The 22,621-nt window shown below is 39.3% G+C and overlaps 1 protein-coding gene across 1 annotated transcript; it reads left to right on the top strand.

Moving 5' to 3' along the window:
* Positions 1-364: 364 nt before the first annotated feature.
* Positions 365-22,613, top strand: trpc1 (transient receptor potential cation channel, subfamily C, member 1). The gene is made up of 13 exons (XM_041813584.1): positions 365-949; positions 1,695-1,849; positions 1,961-2,062; positions 2,187-2,389; positions 5,860-5,991; positions 6,153-6,348; positions 8,727-9,063; positions 10,887-11,026; positions 12,888-13,037; positions 20,361-20,545; positions 21,072-21,273; positions 21,640-21,834; positions 21,938-22,613. Exons 1-13 carry the CDS (start codon positions 784-786, stop codon positions 22,163-22,165), a joined length of 2,391 nt encoding a protein of 796 aa, XP_041669518.1. The 5' UTR covers positions 365-783; the 3' UTR covers positions 22,166-22,613.
* The last annotated feature ends 8 nt before the right edge of the window (positions 22,614-22,621 follow it).

Genomic DNA, 22,621 nt, shown 5'->3' with positions numbered 1-22,621 from the left:
GTGTAGGCCTGTATATGTCCCATATGTGTTCTCTTGCAGTCTCACTGGCTACATTCCCAGATATCTGTCTCCATCTCAGTTCTTTGTTCATACGCAGATAATTTCCCCCATGCATGTCTAAATATATCAAATGCATTATTATCACCGCAATGCATCAGAGACAAAGAGCTATAAGTATAAATATATGTAGTTTAACACTAATGAATTTGGATGTACACTGTGGTCAGCGTTCGCTCATTTGACCACCAGGGCTTTTAAAAGCCTGTTTTTTTCCAGACATGCATCTCTGCATATTAACACCCGGTAACATTGTTGAGAAAAATACATTGAAAGCCTTGTTACGTAATCATGAGCAGCACAGCGGCTCTGCGCCTGCGGAGTGCACGAGCAGGTGGAGGAGGAGACATGCGCAGTAGACGCCTCGTCAGCAGCATCAGGACCAGAGAGAGCCCGCGGTGCCAGAAGATGGTACGTGTAAACACCGCGGGGGGGACATAACAGTGTCGTTAAATCGCTATTTACCTTAACAAACTGGAAGTTTCGTTGCAATTAGACGCGAAAATAGACGGAAGGAGGACGTGTTTTGCTAGCAGAACAGAAGCGCGTCAACCGACGCAGCAGAGATGCGACGTCAATAACAACACTTGATGAAATTAGTCCCATGACGATGCTCTAAGCCTCCGCTGCGACACAAACAGACGACAACAACGGGGGGAAAGGATTTAAACAATGTCACCCCATATGACGGGCTTTCTTGTGTAATGGTCGCCGGTTCTTAGTGGGATGCACATCAGTGTTTGGCCGTACTCGCTTTCCGTCGTAATGGCAGCTCTGTACCAGGGCACGGACGCTTCCTCTCCGGACAAATTTCTGGCCTTGAAAGACGTGAGGGAGGTGAAGGAGGAAACCACGTTGGATGAGAAGCTCTTCTTGCTGGCATGCGAGAAAGGTTTGACTGTTTTTTTGTCAAACTACCCAATATTTCATGTATTTGTTTTCTTTTTAATGCATTTAAGGTCATAAATCTTGTGTATTGTTGATTCAGCGTACTTCTACAGCCTTTAAATGTTGACCATTGCAGATAAACTGAAGCATTATGTCTGTTATCAGTAGTACAATATGACTAAGAGCGTGATAGATCTCCAGCAGGGTCACTGCAGCAGAGCACACTGTACACTCATACCACATTTCTTCCACTGAATACCTCTCACAGCTGCCTACATTTTGGCTGCGGTAGAAATTTGCCTACAGGGGTTTTGATATATTTAAAGTCATGTCTGCTTTTTCAAAGTTCCTCACTGTGTTCTCCTGACTTTTCACAGCTTACCACCAAAACTTTATGCAAGCCAAGTGAACGGAAAGCAAGATGCAGAAAGAATAAGAATGACAAAGCAAAGGGGCATCCTAAGGGAGGAGAATGTTTCATTGATAAGTTGTGGACATTGTGCAGGCCTGCAGCTGCCACTGTGACCATATAAAGTCTCTCTAAACATGTCTCAGTAAAAGTAACTATCCTTTGAGGGAGATGTTATTGTTACTGAGGTTAAGAGGACTACTGGAGCCGAGCCTACTCTACCAGAGTGTTTGCATCCCGTAGAAAGTTCTGTGTGTCTGCTTGGCGCCGTGCGCCGGAGATATTTAACCTTATTTTTTACAATTCTGAAGTGCTGCTCTGTGCTTTGTGTGATTCTCAGGTGACTACTACATGGTGAAGAAGCTGCTCGAGGAGAACCGACATGGTGAGCTCAACATTAACTGTGTGGACGTGCTGGGCCGAGATGCTGTCACCATCGCCATCGAGAATGAAAATCTGGACATCCTGCAGCTTCTCTTGGAGCATGGCTGCCAGGTATCAAACACACAGAGATAAAGAAATGAATGCACAGTACTTGTTTTATTGCTGCTTTATTGTTTGGTTTTGGCTTTAAATATGCCATCTAATAAAATGTTACTTTTGTAGGCAACAGATGCCTTGTTGGTCGCCATTGACTCTGAAGTGGTTGGAGCTGTGGACATCCTCCTAAACCACAGGCCAAGGCGATCATCCAAGCCCTCCATTGCTGTAAGTCTCATCCTACTACTTCATTTAAATCTAGAAAAGCTCTTAGATGTAAAGAACAAGCTGATATATTTGAACTTCTTTCTGATAAAGGATATGTTCATGCATTTACTTTTTTTTTCCTCAGAAATTAATGCAGCGCATCCAGAACCCAGAGTACTCCACCACCATGGACGTAGCTCCAGTCATCCTTGCAGCTCACAGGAACAATTACGAGATCCTGACCATGCTGCTGAAACAGGACATCTCACTCCCTCGGCCGCATGCCGTTGGCTGCGAGTGCACGCTTTGCAATGCTAAAAACAAGAAGGACAGCTTACGTCACTCCAGGTACACCTAAGTAATGAAGAAAATTATATTATAAGCATTTTTGGCTTTAGATTGCCTCTGCCAGCTTCCTTCGATCGAAGCCTGTTGCAACAGCAGTGCATAAGTTCAGTCTTAAGTAATGGAGCAAAGATGGCACTTAGCACTTTAGAATTGTTGTTTTATTATTTGGTTGCACAACAGGGTCAAAAGGTTAATTTTAACAAATTACAACACAGAAATATTGTTGCCAAAATTACATTGAACTTCATATGACAAATCAGTGAAGAGCATTTTTATTTATCCCATATTTGTTACAGTTTAGCCTCTCAAGCCTTATTGTCTCTGCAGAGGCGAAAGATTGAAATACCTCCTGTTAAGTGCATTGATTCTGCAAAAAACAAGGAATATGTAAAATCTTAGAAGGCATTAAGAGAAGGTGAATACTTTAGCCTACAACCAACAGAGCTAATGACATCAGTGATATGCTAAAAGAGATGAAATCATCAAATACAACAAAAGTTAATTAAACAGTACAGGTGAGTGCACTGCCAACATTAAACCCTCTGCTCTTCTTCCCTCTGTTTTTCCATCTTTCTAAACAATACACCATGAACTGCCTATTGCGTAGTTGTTATGTCTGCACGCCTCATGTGCCGTGGCTTGTGTCCTCAAGGCAGCTCAGGTCTGGCCAGTGATTCTTTGCCATCATCTTGTTCCCCACCCTCTCTCCCCACTTTCCAGCACCATCTGCTGTTCTGTTCTCTAAATAAAGGCATACAAACCCCCAAAATAAATCTTGAAAATGAAAAGAACACCATGATGAAGGACTTAAGATTTAAGTTGTATTTTATGCCTGTGTTTGAACAGTCTCGGCTAGCGTAACACCTTAAATTGAAGTAGTGCATAAACTCTGTCCTAAGATAGAAATAACTCTCAAACTTATGCATAACTCTTTGAATTTATGCATACCTGTTGCAACCACTTGCTGAGGACCAGTGTTGCAGTGATTTAGTGCAGCATTAAGTTACTTTCGTCCTCCAGAAGATACCTGATGGTTGTTTTGGCCTTGCTCTGGTATGTAGGGGCTATGAATCAGCTGGTTTGTCAAGGAAAGTGTTGCTTAAAGGTTCTAGTGGAACATGGCGGCACCTTGTTTTGATGATAACATCAGTTTAAAACTGTCTAAAGCATCTGGAAAGAAATGATTTAGTATGCACTGACTTTAGCCAAAGCTATTTGTGCAATGTTTTAAAGACACAGTTCTCCCTTTGACCAACACTAATAATGCTGTTTGTTGATGCAAAGCTGTTTATTTAACAATGGAGCATTGTTTTATTCTTTTATGTCATGGCATAGATTATACATTTAAAACTGTTAAAGTTCACGTGAGGAAGTTTAGTTTAGTTTAGTTTAGTTTATTTATTGCACATGATAAAACAGATAAGAACAGTTACAAAATAATTAAAGAAAGCATCGTGCAGGGGAGGTTAGAAGCCAGAAAGCCTTGTCAAGAAACCTCCCCCTGATATAACAAAAGTTAGTCTAGGCAGCGATGCAGGTTAGCTAAAGAAAAACAAAACAATAAAAAACAAAAACAAACAAGCAATAACAAGGAAAACTTTCACATTGATTTTGGTGCCCCTTGAGGACAAAGTGAAAGAGAAAAATCTTATTCTGCTGTCTTTAAGAAGCCAGTCATATCATCCACTCTGATATCATTTTGCTTTGATAAATGAAACAAATGCTGCAAAAGAGATGGTCAGTGTTACGTCATAGTTGAGAGTGGGGTGTCTCATGGGGGAAAGAATAATTTCCTCCAGCCTGCAATGCTGCAAACAGGTGGATTTTAAACTTTGATGCTGATGCTAACAAGCTTTACTGTCCCACATTGAGCCATTATTGTTGATTGATTAACAATGGTATAGTAATAAACTAAACAGAACAGGGTGGGGTTGTTGTCCAAACACTGTAAAAAACTGGATGGATGAGCCCACTCAGTAGCTATGTGATTGAGTCACTTGGTAAAAATAAAACTACATGTGCAATAGATATAAAGAATTATAATAATATAAATCCAGTTGTCATGGCATCCCTGGAACAATACAAGGGTGCCTTCACATGAGGCTCCTTCCTTCCCTCTCTTCTGCTGGCCTGCATTCAAATTAGTAATGTTGTTCTGTAGTGGTGGACTATTGTATGTACATCATCTGATATCTTACATGGTGATATGTGCAAATGTTTAGAAATCTGCCAAGAAGAGACAATCATGACAGCCACTAGTGTAAACATTCCTACATGCTCCATGTGTAGCGTGGAGTCCATCCTGTAAGCTATTATGAATATTTTTATGATTTTTGAGATGCTACCAATGACCGCTAAAAACAGATGCTAACAACTCTTCCTTATTCCACATCTACAGTTTAGAGGAGGAAATGGGTTTGTGCTGTGTGGATTCAATGGTTTTTGAACAGCCAGGGGATGTTAAGAATAGCCTTTATAGCTCTTCTCACTGATGAATGCACTGTACTCAGGAAAAGTTGGATTCACATTGTGCCTGAGTACTTATGAGTGCTTGGGACAACCTCTTCAAATAGACTTGGGTACGGTGTCCAACTGTTGTATGATTTTGGTCCCACTGTATAAATGAATTGGACATTTGGGGGCAATTATTCAGTTTCAGGCCCACAATAAGAAACACTGTTTGTAAAAGGTGGACTTATTGTTAAAACATGTAATGAAGCGTTGATTAAGACATACAAATGAATGGATTGTGGATCTCACAGACCAAGCTCGTCCTCCTGCCAGACAGCTTGCAGCCAGTGTTCTCCTATTCTGATCTGTGCTTTAATTGGGTAAAATATAAAGCTAAAATATGAAAGATTCATATTTTAGAGGGTTTTTTTGCAGTGCAGAAGGCCACATGGCAGCTCTTCAGCATTAGGAATATTGTTTTTCCCCACAAAGAAATCAGAAGTTCTCGGGGGGGTTCATCTTAATGCTGAATCTGGCAGCAGCACACTAAAAATAATGATGCAGATATGGTCAGTGTTGTCTCTAGAGGCCTTAGTGTTGTTTTCAGTCTGTTTCATAACTTGCTAAATTAAGTAGAAAGTGCCTTAATCAATTCAGGTTCAATATAAGGGGTAGATGCAAAATCAGCAGCAGTTCCTGTGGAAGTAATGATTCTCTGATACCATCTAAGACTAGCTAGATGCTGCTGATGTCCTCTACTGGGCATTTTTTAGTCTCTCTGCAGTTCGAGCTTCCCACACAGTGATATAAATGAATCAGTCTACAGTTTGGCGAGCAAACAACATAGGGGTCAAAGCAGGTACAAATAAAACAGCTACTGCAGAGGACTGTGTTGCAGATTTTTTCTTCTTCTTATCTGTGCAGCCTCTTTTGTCCTTTTTTCTTCCCCCACGTTATCATATTTTCATCACTCTGTCTCTCTACTTTGTAATCCATGTTGTTTTTTTCTTCTGGACCAGGTTCCGCCTAGACATCTACCGCTGCCTGGCGAGCCCCTCTCTGATCATGCTGACAGAGGAAGACCCCATTCTCAGAGCCTTTGAGCTCAGTACAGACCTCAAGGAACTCAGCCTGGTTGAGGTAGAGTTCAGGTATGGGTGTTGTGGATTGTTGCACATAAATCAGTTATATCAATGTATCTGTAGAAATAAGACACACCTTGATAATGCGAGGCATTTTTCTTCTCAGTCAGTAATAGTTAAGATCTCAGATCTTTCATGTGGTGTGATTATATCTAATTTCCTTGTTTCAGGAATGACTATGAGGAGCTGGCAAAGCAGTGTAAGATGTTTGCCAAGGACCTGCTGGCTCAGGCTCGAAACTCTCGAGAGCTAGAAGTGATTCTCAACCACACTTCCAGCGAGGATCATGTTGACAAAAGGGGCTTACTGGAGGAGCGAATGAACCTCAGTCGACTGAAACTTGCCATCAAATACAACCAAAAAGAGGTGAGATGAGCAAAGTGTGACAAGGTTTAGCAATGCTATATGCAAGCCAGTCTGCAAAATAAATGTGTGAGGAAATAATTTGATGTACTACTAGGTGGTTTTTACTCAAAGATTTCTTAAGATAGATTTAAAAACACTGTTTTTTTTTAATCAGGGTACTATATGACAAGCTCATATGCTGGGGGAAACCATGTGCATATCTCTGTAAAATATGAGTTTGGCAGGATGAAGTAGTTCCTCCAGGCAACAGCAGTCAAAGACAAACTAAAGCTGGAAGATCACAGCTGAGGGGCAATTTACAGCTGGGGAGGCTCGGTGTGCAAAGTTTGATATATATATCAAGATAAGCAAATGGTGTATCCTGGTTTCCTACCAGAGAAATAAATAAGGGGAAAATATAACACTGATGAGGTTATTTTTCAAGGCAGCACGTTGCAGAGTTGCTCCCTTATTCCTGAGTCTTATTTATAGTATGTTAGGTTTCTGATGGCAGTAAAAAGATTGATACATTTGCAGGTAATTCACCTTTAAAAAGTCACTTAAAGTTGTGTATGGTGAGCTTAAGTCACTTTAAAGACAGTTATAGTATGGGGATGTAAAATTTTCAATTCCTAAACACTCTTTGATATTACATGTTTTACAAGAAAACAGTCTACATTATTTTAATGACTGAATGAATTAAAAAGAACCAAAGTCTTAACCCAAAACTGCTGCAAGCAAAAGGGAGTTTGCTCTTTTGAGTCCCGCTAATACATTACCATGTCGTTAAACCTTTGAGTTTTAGAAAGTGAAAATGAGTTTGTCCCCATTTTTTGGTGGTTAAAAACTAAAATTTATACCGGTATTGTGTACCGGCAAGCAAGTTTGTTGTCTTGTGCTTCAAAATCTTACCTACGGCCCTGCTTATATACTTTAAATATCACATGTTTTACAAGGAAACCATCTCTGTTGTTTTAATGGTTGATATAATTAAAAGGTAGCAATGGTTTTAACTTAAAGCAGCTGCTGCAAGCAAAAGAGAGCTTGCTCTGTCAAGTTCCACTGATGCACTACCATGCTGTCTAACCTTTCTGGAGTTTTAGATAGTAAACATGACTTGTCTCATTTTTTGCTGATTAAAAACAAAAATTTGACCAGTATTTGGCAGTTTGGCTAGCGAACAACAAAAGAGTAAGATTATTGCTGTGATAGTGAAACTTATAACAGTAGCCTTCATTTTAATGGAAAATCATTTAGAAGTTCGGCATTTGGCCATAGTATTTCCTTCCTCTTTTTTTTCTTTTTTACATTTTTTTATGTTTGGACTGACTGTTGTTCTCTTTTTATATTAGATAAAATTATTGTTTGATTTCTACTATCACAGTATCATATTGATGACAATGCTTCTCTGTCATAATATATCAAATGTTCATGCACATTTTGCAATTCAAATCAGTCTAATGAAGTAGTTTTTGGCAGATTTTGTTACCTTTGCACTAAAGCTGTTTCCCTGTTTCCTGTTCTGATGCTAAGCTTGGCTAACCAGGAAAATTGTTTTGATTCCAATACCATACATTTATATATGTCTGCACATGGAAACTACAACTTTAAATACAAAAGAAGATGGAAAAGGCAAATGGACAAACAACAGCCAGGTATTTCCAAATGTCAGGAGCTATCACATCTTCTTAGAGTTTTCAATTTGTTGCCAAACAAACTGGTTCTCTGTATAACAAAATACCAATTCAGGCATTGGCATCTATATTAGGGTGGGGGAAACATCCCAACATCTCTGTGAGGGTTGTCCCAAGACCAGAGTTATTAAATGCTCATGCAGTATTAGTAGGAATCAGCCTGTGATATTGCCAGTTTCAACACCGTACAAACAAAATTGAAGTCCATGGCCACCCACTGCACAGAGTAATTTCTAGTTTGTGTTGTTTTTTTTTTTTTTTGCTGAAAAACTGAAGCAAACTCCCACACATTGTCCAAAAGGCACAAACGCACTGGCAATGTTTCACTGTCCAAGCTCTGCCAATGCATTGGTGCATTTAAGATAAAGTCACCTCTTCTTTCTGTCTGTTTGTAAAACAGACACAAGACTATCTTTGCATCTATGAGATGCTAAAAATCTTAAGAAACATCACTACTTGCCCTTCTGTGAATTTTAATATGCTTCTGTCAGTTTTGGAATCAAATCTGGATTGTTAGAAGTTCTATACTTTCTGATAATTTACCCAAATGTACCATAAATGTGGCAACCTTAATCTCTGCTGATCAGTTTTTGGCTGCAGCTTTTTCTTTCTCACTGAGACATGAGATTGGCACAGATATTCTTATCCAACTCTACAGGCTGACTTTACTGATCAGATTGTTCTTTCCTGATTTCTCTCCTGCAGTTTGTCGCTCAGTCCAACTGTCAGCAATTCCTCAACACTGTCTGGTTTGGCGAGACAGCCAGCTACCGCCGCAAACACACCTGTCTGAAGATGGCCACCGTGCTGAGCGTGGCCATGCTCTGGCCGCTGCTGTCTGTCTGCTACCTTCTTGTGCCACGCTCTCGTGTGGGCCAGATCATCCATACACCCTTCATCAAGTTCATCATCCACAGCGCGTCCTACTTCACTTTCCTGCTGCTGCTCAACCTGTACTCTCTGGTCTACAACGAGGGCAAGAAAAACACCATGGGCCCTGCTCTGGAGATGATAGATTACCTGCTCATCCTCTGGATCATAGGTCAGCCTTTTAACCCACTTTATGCCCACTCTCATGCTGAACATTTATGAAGGCTATGTCTTGATGAACATCATATATGTTTCAGTGAGGATTTCTCTAAATGAGGTTATCATGGATTTCCTAAACTAGGGCAAGAATTACGTCATACAAACTGGAATTTAATCTAATAACTTTGTGTAGTAGAGAGAATATGGGAGATTCTTGATATGGTCTGGCTAGAATTCAGTATCCTGTATCCATAATCCGATCAGGCTCGACAAGACAAACAGCCATGTCTATGCTAAATGACAGAAAGGCCGGTCTGGCTGGATTAAATCGGTCAATTTTGCTCTAATTGCAGCAAGAAACCGCTGCTTCTTCTTTCTCCCCAGTGGCCCATCTTAGTGCTGGCATCACTGGACCCATCCTGCATGCATGCAAATGTATATATGTACACAAATCATGAGGCCAGATAGTGACAATTAGAAATTGACTCTTTTCTCTGGAGGGAAGGGGCGTTCTACCCTCCCCTTCTGCCAAGAAACCATTAGCATGATCATTTAATCGCTTTAATGGCTCTCCCTTCTCAGTACACATTTGTCTCATGGTTGCAGCATCATATTCTTCCCCTGTAGACAAAAAAAACACACACACACAACCACAGCCCACGGGTGTAGGTTTCATGGCTTTTTCAGCATTTTTTCAACAAATCACTCCAATAACTTCAACTGGCAGATTTAAAAGGATGTAGAAGCAATTGACTCCTATTATTCAAAGTTATGAAGACAGTTGTGGGGTAATTTGCCATTTATTCTGTAGATAGCAGGAGTGAGATCGGTAGTTGAGCCATTAGAGAGAAGTGTAATGGGTTATTTCATGGGCCAGGATAGTCCACTAGAGGGGGAAGTATTACTTGGACACTGCAAAAAGAGCTGGATCAAAGATCACTTTTAATAACTTGGGCTGTTTCTCTCCAAGGCTGCCTCATTGCACAACAGCTTCACTGCAAGATGTGATGCAGCAGAGGAGATTTAATACACCAGGGTCTTTGTTACATCAAGGAAACATGCTGCATTAGTTAAACATCATCAGTAATGTTTCTACTTCAAACATTATCAAGATGTAGAAAGGGTTTTTGGGGTCGAAAGGGGGCACTGAAAGTAACAGCAGCTTTTATTTATTTCAGTATCAATTGTTCTCACTTTCTCCCACGCTACTTCTCATCTCATCTTTCTCCTCCTCTCTCCATCCTGCTGTTCCCCTGGGCCAGATGCCTCACATTATGGGGAAATCAGATGCTGAGACTGGGAGAGTGTCTGTGCCGTGTCTCGAATATGTGTGTCTGTGTGTGGTTATGTATGAATTTGTGATTTCTGCCCTAGAACTCATTTCAGATATGCTGTAGGAAATCCATGTTCCTACCAACTAGAGGAAGAAACAAAGTCTGAAAAAATACCTAACGGGATTCTGTGCAAATGCCTGTTATTTGTTTACTTTCTCTTAAAGCCATGGAAACAAAGGACAGATTATCTGCACTTAATTTGATTCAATAGCTTCTGAAGTAAAGCTGTCATCCTTGATTTTATTATCTTTGTGTGTAGAATTAATGAAATTCTGTTTTGACACTAAACTTATTCCATACATCCCCCTGAATCCAACTTGTGACAAATTTTATGCACATTAATCTCCTATTTATTTTTCTGCTGCATACCCGTCTTCCCTTGGGTCCCTCTATAAGACAACATATATGTCTGTGGCTGAATCTGGAAAAGTTTTTAAATTTTCAGGGATGATGATAGCAAGTGGTCTGTATGTGGTGACGCTGAATTCCTGCTCCTCTGTAGGGATGGTGTGGTCAGATGTGAAACGTCTGTGGTACGAGGGGCTGGAAGACTTCCTAGAGGAGTCTCGGAACCAGCTGAGCTTCGTGATGAATTCCCTTTATCTGGCAACCTTTGCCCTCAAGATAGTTGCTCACAGCAAGGTACTAAAACTTTACACACTCTCTCCATTTAAAGAAAAACTGTTGGAAATAAAAAAAGATAAACACTTGATTCTGAAAGCTAGCTCCTTTCACTGCATCCTTCCTTAAAAAAAAGAAGCGACCTTACGGGTTCATTACTCAGAACATTAACACTTCCTCCCACTCAGGTGCTTTCAGTTTTTCTGAGTGATTAAACTTCAGCTCATGCTGAAGCCAGGATGAGGTTACTGAACCAGAAGTGTTATTTTTCACACCTTAACAGGTACGGAAAGAGAGAGAAGGGGATGCCAATCAGACCCAGTCTGAACACCTCAAAGAAATCTTGATTTAAAAAAAAAACAAGTCTAAAAAGAAATCCAAGAAAAAAAGTGTAATCAAGTAAAAATATGAAATCAACTGAGTGGGGGTGAAAAAAGTAAGCCTTTTAAAATACAGCAAGCAGGAACCAAAATTCACATTACTAGCAAACACTGTGCCGCAGTGGTTTTTAACTTGTGGTTTGGGACGCAAAAGTTGATCAAAACGTTGTTCACAGTATGTGCCAGGAAAAAAATGTTTCAAAAATTATAATGCTCTTAGTCTGTAGTTCTCAACTGGTGGGACGGGATCCAAAAGTGGATCGCAGTCTGTTTTCAGTGGGTTGCAAACTGGTTCCTGTAAAAAATCTGGCAAAATATCCAGGATATCCAGGATCCAGAAGTCTGATGGACATGGACAAGAAGCAAATTTTGGTTTTCTTGAGATGTTGACTTACGTATCCTGTCATCTTGGATGGAAATGTCTTCAAGAAAGTTTGTTTTCCTACAAAATGTCTTAAACTCTTGAGACAGTTTAAAAAATACCAAAATTTGCATTATAATGACAAAATAAAGTGAAATAAAATGTTTGTCCTACAAAAGTTTTGTCCGGTCTCTTTGTTCAAACGTAAGTTTCGGTCCAAACTGCAATGCTTTTCCTCAGATTGTAGATTGAAATTTTGGTCGTAGTTTCACATCATGGAGGCTGTGGTAGGTCTTATTCTGGACCAGTTGAGAACCACTGCTCTAAGTGAACATAGAGTACATCCATATGTTTAAGTTTTCTTGTGATGGTTAGTAAATTTCATTCTTTTTCTCAGGATTTCAACTCATTTTTCCTTTTCCCTGCATCTTCATCATAAAGTTAAAGATGATGAAGAAATTCCTGAATAAATGACCAAATTTCTACGGTGTCTCAGTAAAACAGAGTAAAATAAAATGGTGTAAGCCTATCCTTCTGTAATGTTTTGATTTTTAAAAATCATTATTTAATCCTGTCTCATTGTTCGATCATGTTTCTCCAGTTTGGCTTCAGACTTAAATTAGTATTATTAGTATTATTAGTATTATTAGTATTATTAGTATTATTAGATAATAAGTGGGAGGGGGAGGGTCCTGATGCCTGGCCAGTTGAGAACCACTGCTTTGCTGTATAACCGTACTTAAACATTCACAGAGTATTATAAATAGTGTGCACGGGTCAAAAAAGACTTCAGATCTTCAGTATCATCTCTAGAGAGAAAGCGAGAGAGCAAGCTCTAAAATGAATAAAGAAATCTGAAACACTTTGACACTGAAATTTTGCTATGAATTTGTGAAATTTAACAGTTTATGAGTAATTACAACCATAAATTAGTACATTTTGGGAGGCTGTGACTTGTATTTTTCTTCTTTGTTATCAAAGCAGGAGTCAACATTGCATAAAATTTACTTGAATGGCCTCTTAATTTAAAAAAATTATTTGGCAGCCAATTTCCAGAATATGCTAGATTTGGGTTCAGTTCAGTGAATAATAGCCAAGTAACATCACAATCTGTTTCTGAATGTGTTTACTTGTCCTTCAGTTCAAGGATGCGGGGGACATAGACAGGAAGAACTGGGATGCCTTCCACCCCATCTTGGTTGCTGAGGGCCTGTTCGCCTTCGCCAATGTTTTAAGCTACCTGCGACTCTTCTTCATGTACACCACCAGCTCCATCCTGGGACCTCTACAGGTAAGAGAGCAGCACTGGTCATCTGACAAAGGTCTGAGTCCTAATAGAACCAGACATGACCCCTGTGGAGGTGTGAGATCATGTAACCAACCAGAGCTTTGTTAAACTCATTGAATGAGAAAAAAAAGATCTTATGTAATGATTATAAAACTGCTTCACTCTCTATCATTCCCTTAACCCAGCGCTGAAACACATTCGCCGCCCACTCTCATCCTCTCTATGTGAAGTGTGAACACTTAAGGACAAGCCAACACTAAACATCACACCAGCTGTGCTCAGCAGTATCATAACCATCATCATAAGCATTAAATATAAGCACAGTGATCTGAGGCAGCAGATCAAAGTGTTTTTACTGTGATAATATTCTCATTAAAAATATGAACACACTCTCACAAAGCTTTGCGGCTTACTTACAGTAAGTATCATCATTTCTATCATCTGTATGAATCTGAGCTTTGTCTACATATTCAGTTTAGGCCTCATATTAAAGCTGGGGGAGCTGGTTTTATACAACAACACAGTTTCCTTGGATGTTATATTTTATTTTGTTAAATTACCACCATCAGTATGCTTTTCATCATCCTGTCTGACATCCAAGGCCGTCCATAAGGTGGGATAAAAGGGAGGGTTTTCTGTGGACCAGCCAAACTGGGGGCCTATCAACAAAATTATAGATGTTGTATAGTTAAGTTGTGATAATCCTGTTTTATTTTTAACCCGACTAATGACCACACTTGTCAGAGCAACAAAAAATAGTTCTATTTATTTATGCTGCAGTACAATATATGCTTTTTTTTCAAAGTTTTAACTTCTTTTCTTTAAACAGAATTACCTTTTATTAGTGATGTTACTAATCAAGATGGGCACACTGAACTAAACTTTTAGGAAAGAAATGGCAGACTTCATAGCTAAGCCATGATGTGCACAAACATCATCATGCCAGACAAAAACAGAATAAACTGAGACAACTAATTTCAAACAAGACAAAAATAGGTTAAAGCAGCAAAAATTCAGTTAAAGTGGAGAAATGGGAAAAAACAGCAAAACAGTGGCAAAAATTTGTGACAAGTTGCACAAAGAAGTGGCAAAACGAGCAAAAAGTGTCAAAACGGATTACAGGTGACAAAGTAGGACAAAATGTGGCAAAAAAAGGTTAAAAAGCGCAAAAGAAAAGCAGGTTAGATTTGGCAAAAAAGTGGTGTCAAAACTGGCCAAAAAGCAGGAATATGGGGCAAAAGTGACAAAAATGGATTACAAGTGGTAACATAGGGCAAAAAGGATGAAAAAGTTCATAAAATATGTTCAAAGTGGCCAAATTGGTTAAAAGTTGCAAAAGACATGGGTTAGTTTCTGACAGCTAAGAAACTGTGCTTTACAGCCAGCATGCAGTTATTTCTGTAATTTCCCCTTTCCCACTAATATTCTAGCATAAAATTCTCCCGTTTTTTGTGTTTCTTCATTTTAAACTGTTAAAACACTTAACATGCAGTAATATGTAAATAACTGCCATATATTAAAAGTTCTAAGTATTGTGGAAAAATGGGCAAAAGCACGTACTCACAGGACATTTTCTGGGCCTTTTATGATTAAAATAAGAAAAGAGCCCAGAAACTCAGTTTTAATTTAAACAGTTAAAAAAAAACACTTTTTAAACATGCAGTACATTGTACACAACTTCCAGATATTAAAGTACTCTAGAATAATGGGCAAAAGCACTTACAAGACATCTTCTGTGCCATTTATAGTTAAAATAAGAACGTGTCCAGAGGCTCAGGAGTTAAAGGGTTAAAAAGTACCAGGAATTAATAATTTCAATATCAGAACCCAAAAATAGCTTCACACCCCTTTAGCTCCAAAATAAAGTGATGAAGTTAGCCAGGATTCTAGCACCAGTGATCCAGCACACATGTATTGATGTGTGGTTATGGCTAAATCTACACTGATCTCTTAACATCTGTCATTGCTTACCCGCCTGTAGCTTCTGCCTCAGTCTCCTTAGACTATGCTGATTTGGCCATTTATTCTCTGACAGAGAGCAAATGTTTCAGCTTGAAGTTTTGCAAGAGGGATCTGCCTGAAGACAGACTTGGAATCTGGTCAGTCAGTCAGCTTTGCAAGGTTGGAGGGCGACTGTGCCTGTGGCAAAATCAGATCTTTAAAACCATCAGAGCAAAAGACCTTTTTCTTCAGTGGATACCTAAATTTCACTCATTGGTTTGTGAAGGTGCTTGTTTCAAGTCCTCTTCAAAAAAAAAAAAAACATGGATTTTAGATTTTTGCTCCTAATGATACTAGTAATTAATATTAACAAAACTATTGAGGTGCAGCAAATTCTGCTTTAGGGCATAGCAGCAGAGACACAGCACTGATAGTCAACATATATTGCTGAAGCATGTATGTAATCTTAGTGATGTCACATATTGGTATCTGGAGAGGCGATATAAAGCCCAGCGATGGCAGTCACCATTTTTTACATGATGTCTTTAATATTAGATCAATCTTATGCCTACTGGGAAGCACACTCTAATTTGGGGATTTATGATTCAGTCTTAGGCTTAATGCAAACTAATTGCAATCAAAATAGATAAGATATAATAACCCCCACCATACTGTTTACACCAATTAAAATAAAACTATAGAGACCAGATTTGTTTTTTCTAACTGTAAACATGTTGAAAATGTATGTTTTTTAGTAGGGGACCGAATGAGGATTCCTCACTTTTGGAGCAAGCCTCAAGTGGACACTCAAGGAACTGCACTTCTGCTTTCGCTTCATTTTTTTAAACACTTGGTTTCTATGTCCAGATTTGACCACTTTTGTGAAAAGAGAGGAGAAAAGAACAAAAGCCGTGTTGAAATCATGTTTCAACGCAGTTAAATAACAGATTAGTTACATCCCAGTGGCTACATCTATTCATTTTAAACTGTCCTTAGTATCAGTTTCATAAATCCTGACAGATCTGCTTTATTTAAAGCCAATTCTTCACTGGTCGTGCCATTTAGAATTTACAGACTTGACATGTTTTTCAGTTATTTTTTTAGAAAGTTTATGGAAATACTTTGCAGTACGGTTGCACGGAGTTGATGTGTGTCCCTTACGTAACAGAAAACAAATAACATTTTAAGGATGAAACAATTTAGCCTTACAACTCTTCACAGTCATGCATCATAATGTTGCGTATCATTCAGCCAGCTGGAAAAGAGAGGGTGAACGCCAGCCAACGTCTGACTTTGTTTTGGCAGATTTTCACTTTTTCCCTGTTTGTGTGACTTTATTACGTAAAGGTATGCAGTGAGGTCAGTGTGCTTGCGGGGATGCCTTCCTGTCATTAAGCCGAGGTGTTGTTTGCGGTTGACTTATAAAACATTGAGGTTGCCCTGTAGACAGTTAATGAGCATTTTCTGAAATAATCTCCTCCATCTCTCTGCCCCCTTCTCTATTCTTCTCTCTTCTCTCTCTCTTGCTCTGTGACATCACTGTCTGGCTTGGCAGGATGGAAAAATTATTCACTTTGGAAATAGATGCTGCTGTGTTCATGGCCGTACTCACTCTCACATGTCAGACACACCTCCCTTCTAGCGCACACGTGCCCACACATTTCCACTCACTTGCAATATGTGAGCGTGCAATTCAGCCGCACTCAGACCAGATCTGGCTCACACAGACAGTGAGGCAGCGCTGTGTGGGTTGCGGTAATGAAAGTTCCTCTGATTCCTTCATCCCTGAGGAGGCCAGCTCACGTTTCTGCCAGGCAGTGCCCCCTGCTGAGGTTGGAAAGAGTGACTGTGAGTGTCAGTGTATCTGTGATCACCAGGGTGCACTCAGTGAGCTCATTCATGGCCCAGACTTAACCTCAATATAACTGTTTATCTCCCACATCAATCACAGAGGCATGTATGAGCATGTTTTAGAGATAAAGCTGTTAGCTTTGCCCTACTTCCATACTACATACACATTTAGATCAGGCTTTCATTGTTTCATCTGGTGCTTTCCCATTTAAGAAGCAGAATCCAGTTAACTGCAGTAATAGCTTTACACATACAAGGAACTGTCTTGGTGTGTCTGTGCAAAAAACAAAAGTGGAGCATATTCTTTATTGAGACATTTGTGTTAGTGCATGTTGAGCTACCTAGAATGCATCACATCCCTCTTTTTTCCAGCACAGGTAAAGAGTTTCTGCCATGCTGCATTCCTTCACTGTTTGTGCTGTAACTAAGTTAGGCTACCTGTCAGGCTGGGCAAGCATAGAGCACTATCAGCTCCTAAATCAGACATGTACAAAGTGAATGCACCAGGGGGGTTTTGGTCATGACAAGATAATGAATCACCTTAATAGACGAACCCTTCTCCTCAACAAGCTGCCTGGGTTTTAGCACAAACACCCCAGTCTCCATTCACCTTGAGGTGCAAGCCAAGTGGTCATCCCTCACACTGGAAACTGTGTTTGTGTTTGCCAAGGTGAGCATGTTCTGACCTTGTTTGAGCATCTCTAGGTTCGAGTAAATAGATAAGCCACTCAGGTCTATAAATAGTTGGTTTCCAGTGGCCCGAGAAGACTTTCTCTGTCTTCAGGACCTCTTTTTTGGCTTCTTCTGTGTTTGTTTGGCTTCCCTCAGGTAGGGTTTGAGCTTTACAGCTGTCAGGATTTGTTGGTTTTCCATTTTCTCATGGGATACCTGCTAAACAAGTACAAAAAATAGCTACAAGTGGTTGGATTTATTTTTTATTTTTATTTTTTTTGCATTCCACCCAAGTAGAAATTAAGCTACCCTGCTAAAGAGGCAATGTTTTAAATGGATAGTTTATTATAACTTTACGTAGGATTTAATTGATTGTTACTGTTTAAAATTTCACTTTTTTTGCAGTGAAAAGTTCGTTCTGTCTAAAATTTTTTCAGAAGTCATCATTTTAATTTAAAATGCAGCATAACAGAACAAAATAAAACGTCCTCCAATTCAGCAAGCTACTGCTAGACCGCGTGGATGTTTTATAGCTGTATAGCCTTAATATGCTAAAAAAAAAAGCTAATAATGATATTGCAGGAAATTTTTGTAACTGTTTTTAATACTTAAAAGCAGAGCCGCCCATAAAAGGGGAAAAAGGAAAGGCTTTCTGGGTGCAGCAGAAGGAGTGGGCCCATAGAGGATAGTACAACATGGTCTGTCTAAAATTTAAGCAACGCTTACCAAATCTTATTGCAAACTCTAAAAATTAAGCTTTTGGCCTGTAGCAAAAAAAGAAACTTTTGATTTATCTTGTCACTTTTACCTGTCACTTCTCCTTAGAGTAGTAGAGGCCTTTATTTATTTACATAATGGGCGTGTCATTTGCATGTAACTGTAAGTCCAGGAATGTCAGAGAGTTGGCCATGCCAGGACAGAAAAGGATGGGAATTCAAAACGAGAAAGGAAAGGAAAAGTGGCAGTTCAGGCATTTGGCCCCAACAATTGCATGTTTTCAAATTTGTTTATGACAGGCTCCAAAAGCTGATCAGAGACAGGCCAATCATATTCTAGCAGGGAGGCTAGCACTAATACGGTCTATTAGCATACATTGATTTAAGTAAGGCATTGGGGAGGGCTGCATTCATTTGAATTTTTAAGGGGTCCATTTCTCTGGGCAGATCTGTAAGAGCAAATACTTCAGATAATTTTTTTAGTATATATATATATATATATATATATATATATATATTTTTTTTTTTTTTTATCTTCAAGCCTTACCATGATAATTTGCATTATTTTGACATTCCTTTAGTCACCTACTTTGTTACTTCTTGCTATTATAATTACACAGTAGTTCACTGACAAGTTTTACGGTTCTTTGCCATCACTGATTCTGTCCTTGTCCTTCTTAAGGAACTTTTAGGATTGAGTTGATTGTGGTCACCATGTGGGCAAGACGGAACAATTTATCCTCTTGCCGATATTGTTACTTTCATGTCAAAGTAGCTTTTCTGACAATAAAATTTAACCCTTATTATTTCAAGTTTCTTGCATGCATCTTTGATTAGCTGGCTGTGACCATGCGCTGTTAATCCCTCCATCTCACACCTACACTCAGCAAGGTCAAGACAGTCTGACAGTGAGACGCCACGCCTGTCAGAACAGAATTACATGCTGAAACTTTCAAAGTAAAATTGAATAAAACTTCTGGTAAGGGTAAGGGGTAAGGTGCATAGGTAACCTAGCTACATAAGTAACATAGCTAAAGCTTAGCAAATGAAGTTACGATTGTAATGTCAGCTTATGCTACATTTACTAAGCATAGACCTGTTTTAAAGTAGTTCTGGGAATTGTGCCTCGCTTTAGCTTTGTTAGCTTTAAATAAAGTTAATGAAGCTACATTGGCTAATGTAGTAATGTTAACTACGTAGCTAGCGGAGCTATGTCATCTTAGTATAAAGCTAACAAAGCCAAAGCAAGCCACTGTTTGCATAAATACTTAACATAATAAAACACTGGATCCCAGATTAAAACTCTGACCTTATTTTATGTTTTGTTCATGAAATGTTTCTTAGTCTATAATGATTGCAATGTGGTTGTTTCGAGAATTTAACTACCAGACTTTATTTATGAATAGATATAATATGTATGTATTTAAAACAACATTTAAAACACTGTACCAGCAAATTATATCCCTTCTGTTCAGACAGAGGAGGTGTCTGCCTCACAGAAGTGGTCTGCAAGAAGTGGCGTCTGAGATCTGCAGTCCACAGCCAGACCCTTCTCCAGCAAGGGTGACAGGGAAAATTTCCATTTAGAAATAAACAATGTTCTCTTTGATGGGTTTGTTTTCTTGTGAAAGTTTTATAAAGGCATCAGAATAAACTTCAGCCTTTCATATGACCAACTAAAAAGTTTACACAGGAGCTTAGCTCATTTCTAGAATAATGTTAATGCTAATCTAAAAAGGTGTGGTAGGTTTTACAAAAGTATACATATATCAAGTCTTCTTGAGAAGTTTCACATACAAATTAAATCTATAAATTTACATGAGCCCTGCAGACATCATCACCCAGAAATTCAAATTATGTAACTGAATGGTGAATTTGGTTTGTATGTTGAATGAACAGTATCAAGCAAAGCTGATCTTTATTTATAACATTAAGCACTTGCTCACTAAGAAATCCATCAAATTTCGTAAGCATCAGACAAACTTCCTGTCAAGTGTCAGATCTGATCCCAGCTAGCCTCGCTGATGGTTAATCAGGATTGCTGGCAGGAAATTGGCTGAAAAACAGAAAATCACACTCATGTCTGCTGGATTAGATCAGATCAGGCAGCAGAGGATTAACAAACCACTATTCCTGTTTTCCTCAGATCTCCATGGGTCAGATGCTGCAGGAGTTTGGCAAGTTTTTGGGCCTCTTCCTGCTGGTGTTGTTCTCCTTCACCATTGGACTCACTCAGCTCTACGGAAAGGACCGGAAAGACCCAGACAAGAACCAGACGAAGGACTGCGAGGGCATTTTTTGCCAGCAGCAGAGCAATGATGCATTTCACACGTATGGGCCATAACAGTTTATGGCATGTCTAGAGATGTCAAAATAAGCGAATTTTCAACTTCAGTATGATACTAGATAAAGGCAAATGATATCAACACCAGTACTGATATCACAGCAACAAAAATAAAGGCACCCCATCACCAGTGTTGTCTACTGTATTATATTTTTAACAATTAAAAATTTTGGGAAACTCTTACAATGTCAGTACTGTGTAAAAAGCTGTGCAGGTTGTTGCTCTGATATGTATCTTTCTTATGAAACTGATGTAGTTTGTTAAAATTTTGAGACATGCCAATATCATCGTTTTTGAATATGTTAACAAAAGTATTAATATTGAGCATTTCAGCAACCTTAGGTATAAAAGTGATTGTTTTAAAAAAGCTGCATGAAAGATAACATATGCAGCTATATAAAAAACATTTGTTTCTGATTTTCAGCTTGCTTGTTGATGAGCTGTTATCTAAATGTTTTTCCTATAGATATACTGTTTGGGTTCTCAGTGTCTTCGTCTTCTTGTATTTCACAGGTTCATGGGCACCTGCTATGCCCTCTTCTGGTACATCTTCTCTCTGGCACACGTCGCCCTCTTTGTCACCCGCATCAACTACACAGAAGAGCTGCGTTCCTTTGTGGGCGCCATGATCATTGGCACCTACAACATAGTGGTTGTTATCGTGCTGACCAAGCTGCTGGTGGCCATGCTCCATAAAAGCTTCAGACAAATCGCTGTAAGTGAAAGCAACTGTTAGCAAAGAACGTCTTTGTTCAATGGCACTGTCGTGATTAATTTGAGCTCAACTTGGAACTGTGAGCCGCAACTGTTTTCATTTACTGTTAAGATTAGATTTTGTGGAAATGTTGCACAGATGTCAAAGTTTTCTCTTTGGAACCCTGCTGCACATTTCTTCTTTCTTGGACTAACAGTTTGATTCCAATCAAGTTAAGTAAAAACAACTCCTTAACCAGAAAAAAACTGGGCCCCTCAAGGATTTCCACAGTTACTTGCATTTTCAAGATTCCTCTCTAAATGGTAAGCAGTGTGTGAAAGTTAATTCTCACATTCCTGCGTACTTTATGTCCTTGTTGGCTTGTAGAATCACGAGGACAAGGAGTGGAAGTTTGCTCGGGCCAAACTGTGGCTTAGCTACTTTGACGACAAGTGCACTCTGCCGCCCCCGTTTAACATCCTCCCCTCCCCAAAGACCGTCTGCTACCTGGTGACCAGCATGAGCAAGTGGATCTGTTCACACACCTCAAAGGGCAAGGTGAAACGGCAGAACAGCCTGAAGGTAAGAAAAGAAAGAAACAATAAAACAAATTTCATTTTTAAACAACTCAACATCCATGCTTTGTGCAGTATCGCATCTTTTATCTGCCTTCTTCTTTATTCAGGAGTGGAAGAACCTGAAGCAAAAGCGAGATGAGAACTATCAGAAGATCATGTGCTGCCTGGTTCACCGCTACCTGACCTCCACGCGGCAGAAGATGCAGAGCACAGATCAAGCCACAGTGGAAAATCTCAATGACTTGCGCCAAGACCTCTCGAAGTTTCGCAACGAGATGAGGGACCTGCTGGGCTTCCGGACCTCCAAATATGCCATGTTCTACCCCAGGAGCTAAGAAAATAAAAAAGACTACATAGCTCGTCCTTTTTTTTTCCTTCTTCTCTTGACAAATCCTCTGCTTCTCATTTGCCTGGGATGCAGTGAGCATGTGCAAAAACTCCAAGCTCTTTTGAGTCACAGAGGCAGATTTTGAACTTGGAACTTAACTACACAAATATTTAGTCTCCACCAAAGCCTCCTGACTCAGGCCCTCTATGTGTTATTCAGCTATTCTGCCTGTTTTGTAAATTAAAAAAAGCCATTGTTTTCAACAGAAAACCAAATAAATTATTGGAAATTTCACTTTAATGCCATAAAAATGATTTTGCTAGATATAAATGCTGCTTTTGAGATATGAATTTAGTTTTTGATTTTCTCCTTAGAAACTATTCTTTGGCTTCTCATGTCTGGAAGCAAGAACTGACTGTTTTTCAGACTCTGTTTGTGTAGCTGTGCATCCATCCATCTGAGA

The sequence above is a fragment of the Cheilinus undulatus genome, linkage group 19 (assembly GCF_018320785.1).
Source record: "Cheilinus undulatus linkage group 19, ASM1832078v1, whole genome shotgun sequence".
In the NCBI taxonomy this organism is placed as follows: Eukaryota; Metazoa; Chordata; class Actinopteri; order Labriformes; family Labridae; genus Cheilinus; species Cheilinus undulatus.
Note: the sequence above shows the minus strand (reverse complement) of the source record. Positions and strands in the feature narration are given on the sequence as shown.

Excerpts from the sequence above, each read along its gene's own strand:
- trpc1 (XM_041813584.1), top strand. The coding sequence starts at position 784 with ATGCACATCAGTGTTTGGCCGTACTCGCTTTCCGTCGTAATGGCAGCT. Across the intron at positions 950-1,694 it reads CTTGCTGGCATGCGAGAAAG|GTGACTACTACATGGTGAAG; the intron begins GTTTGACTGTTT and ends TGTGATTCTCAG. Across the intron at positions 21,274-21,639 it reads AAAGCTTCAGACAAATCGCT|AATCACGAGGACAAGGAGTG; the intron begins GTAAGTGAAAGC and ends GTTGGCTTGTAG.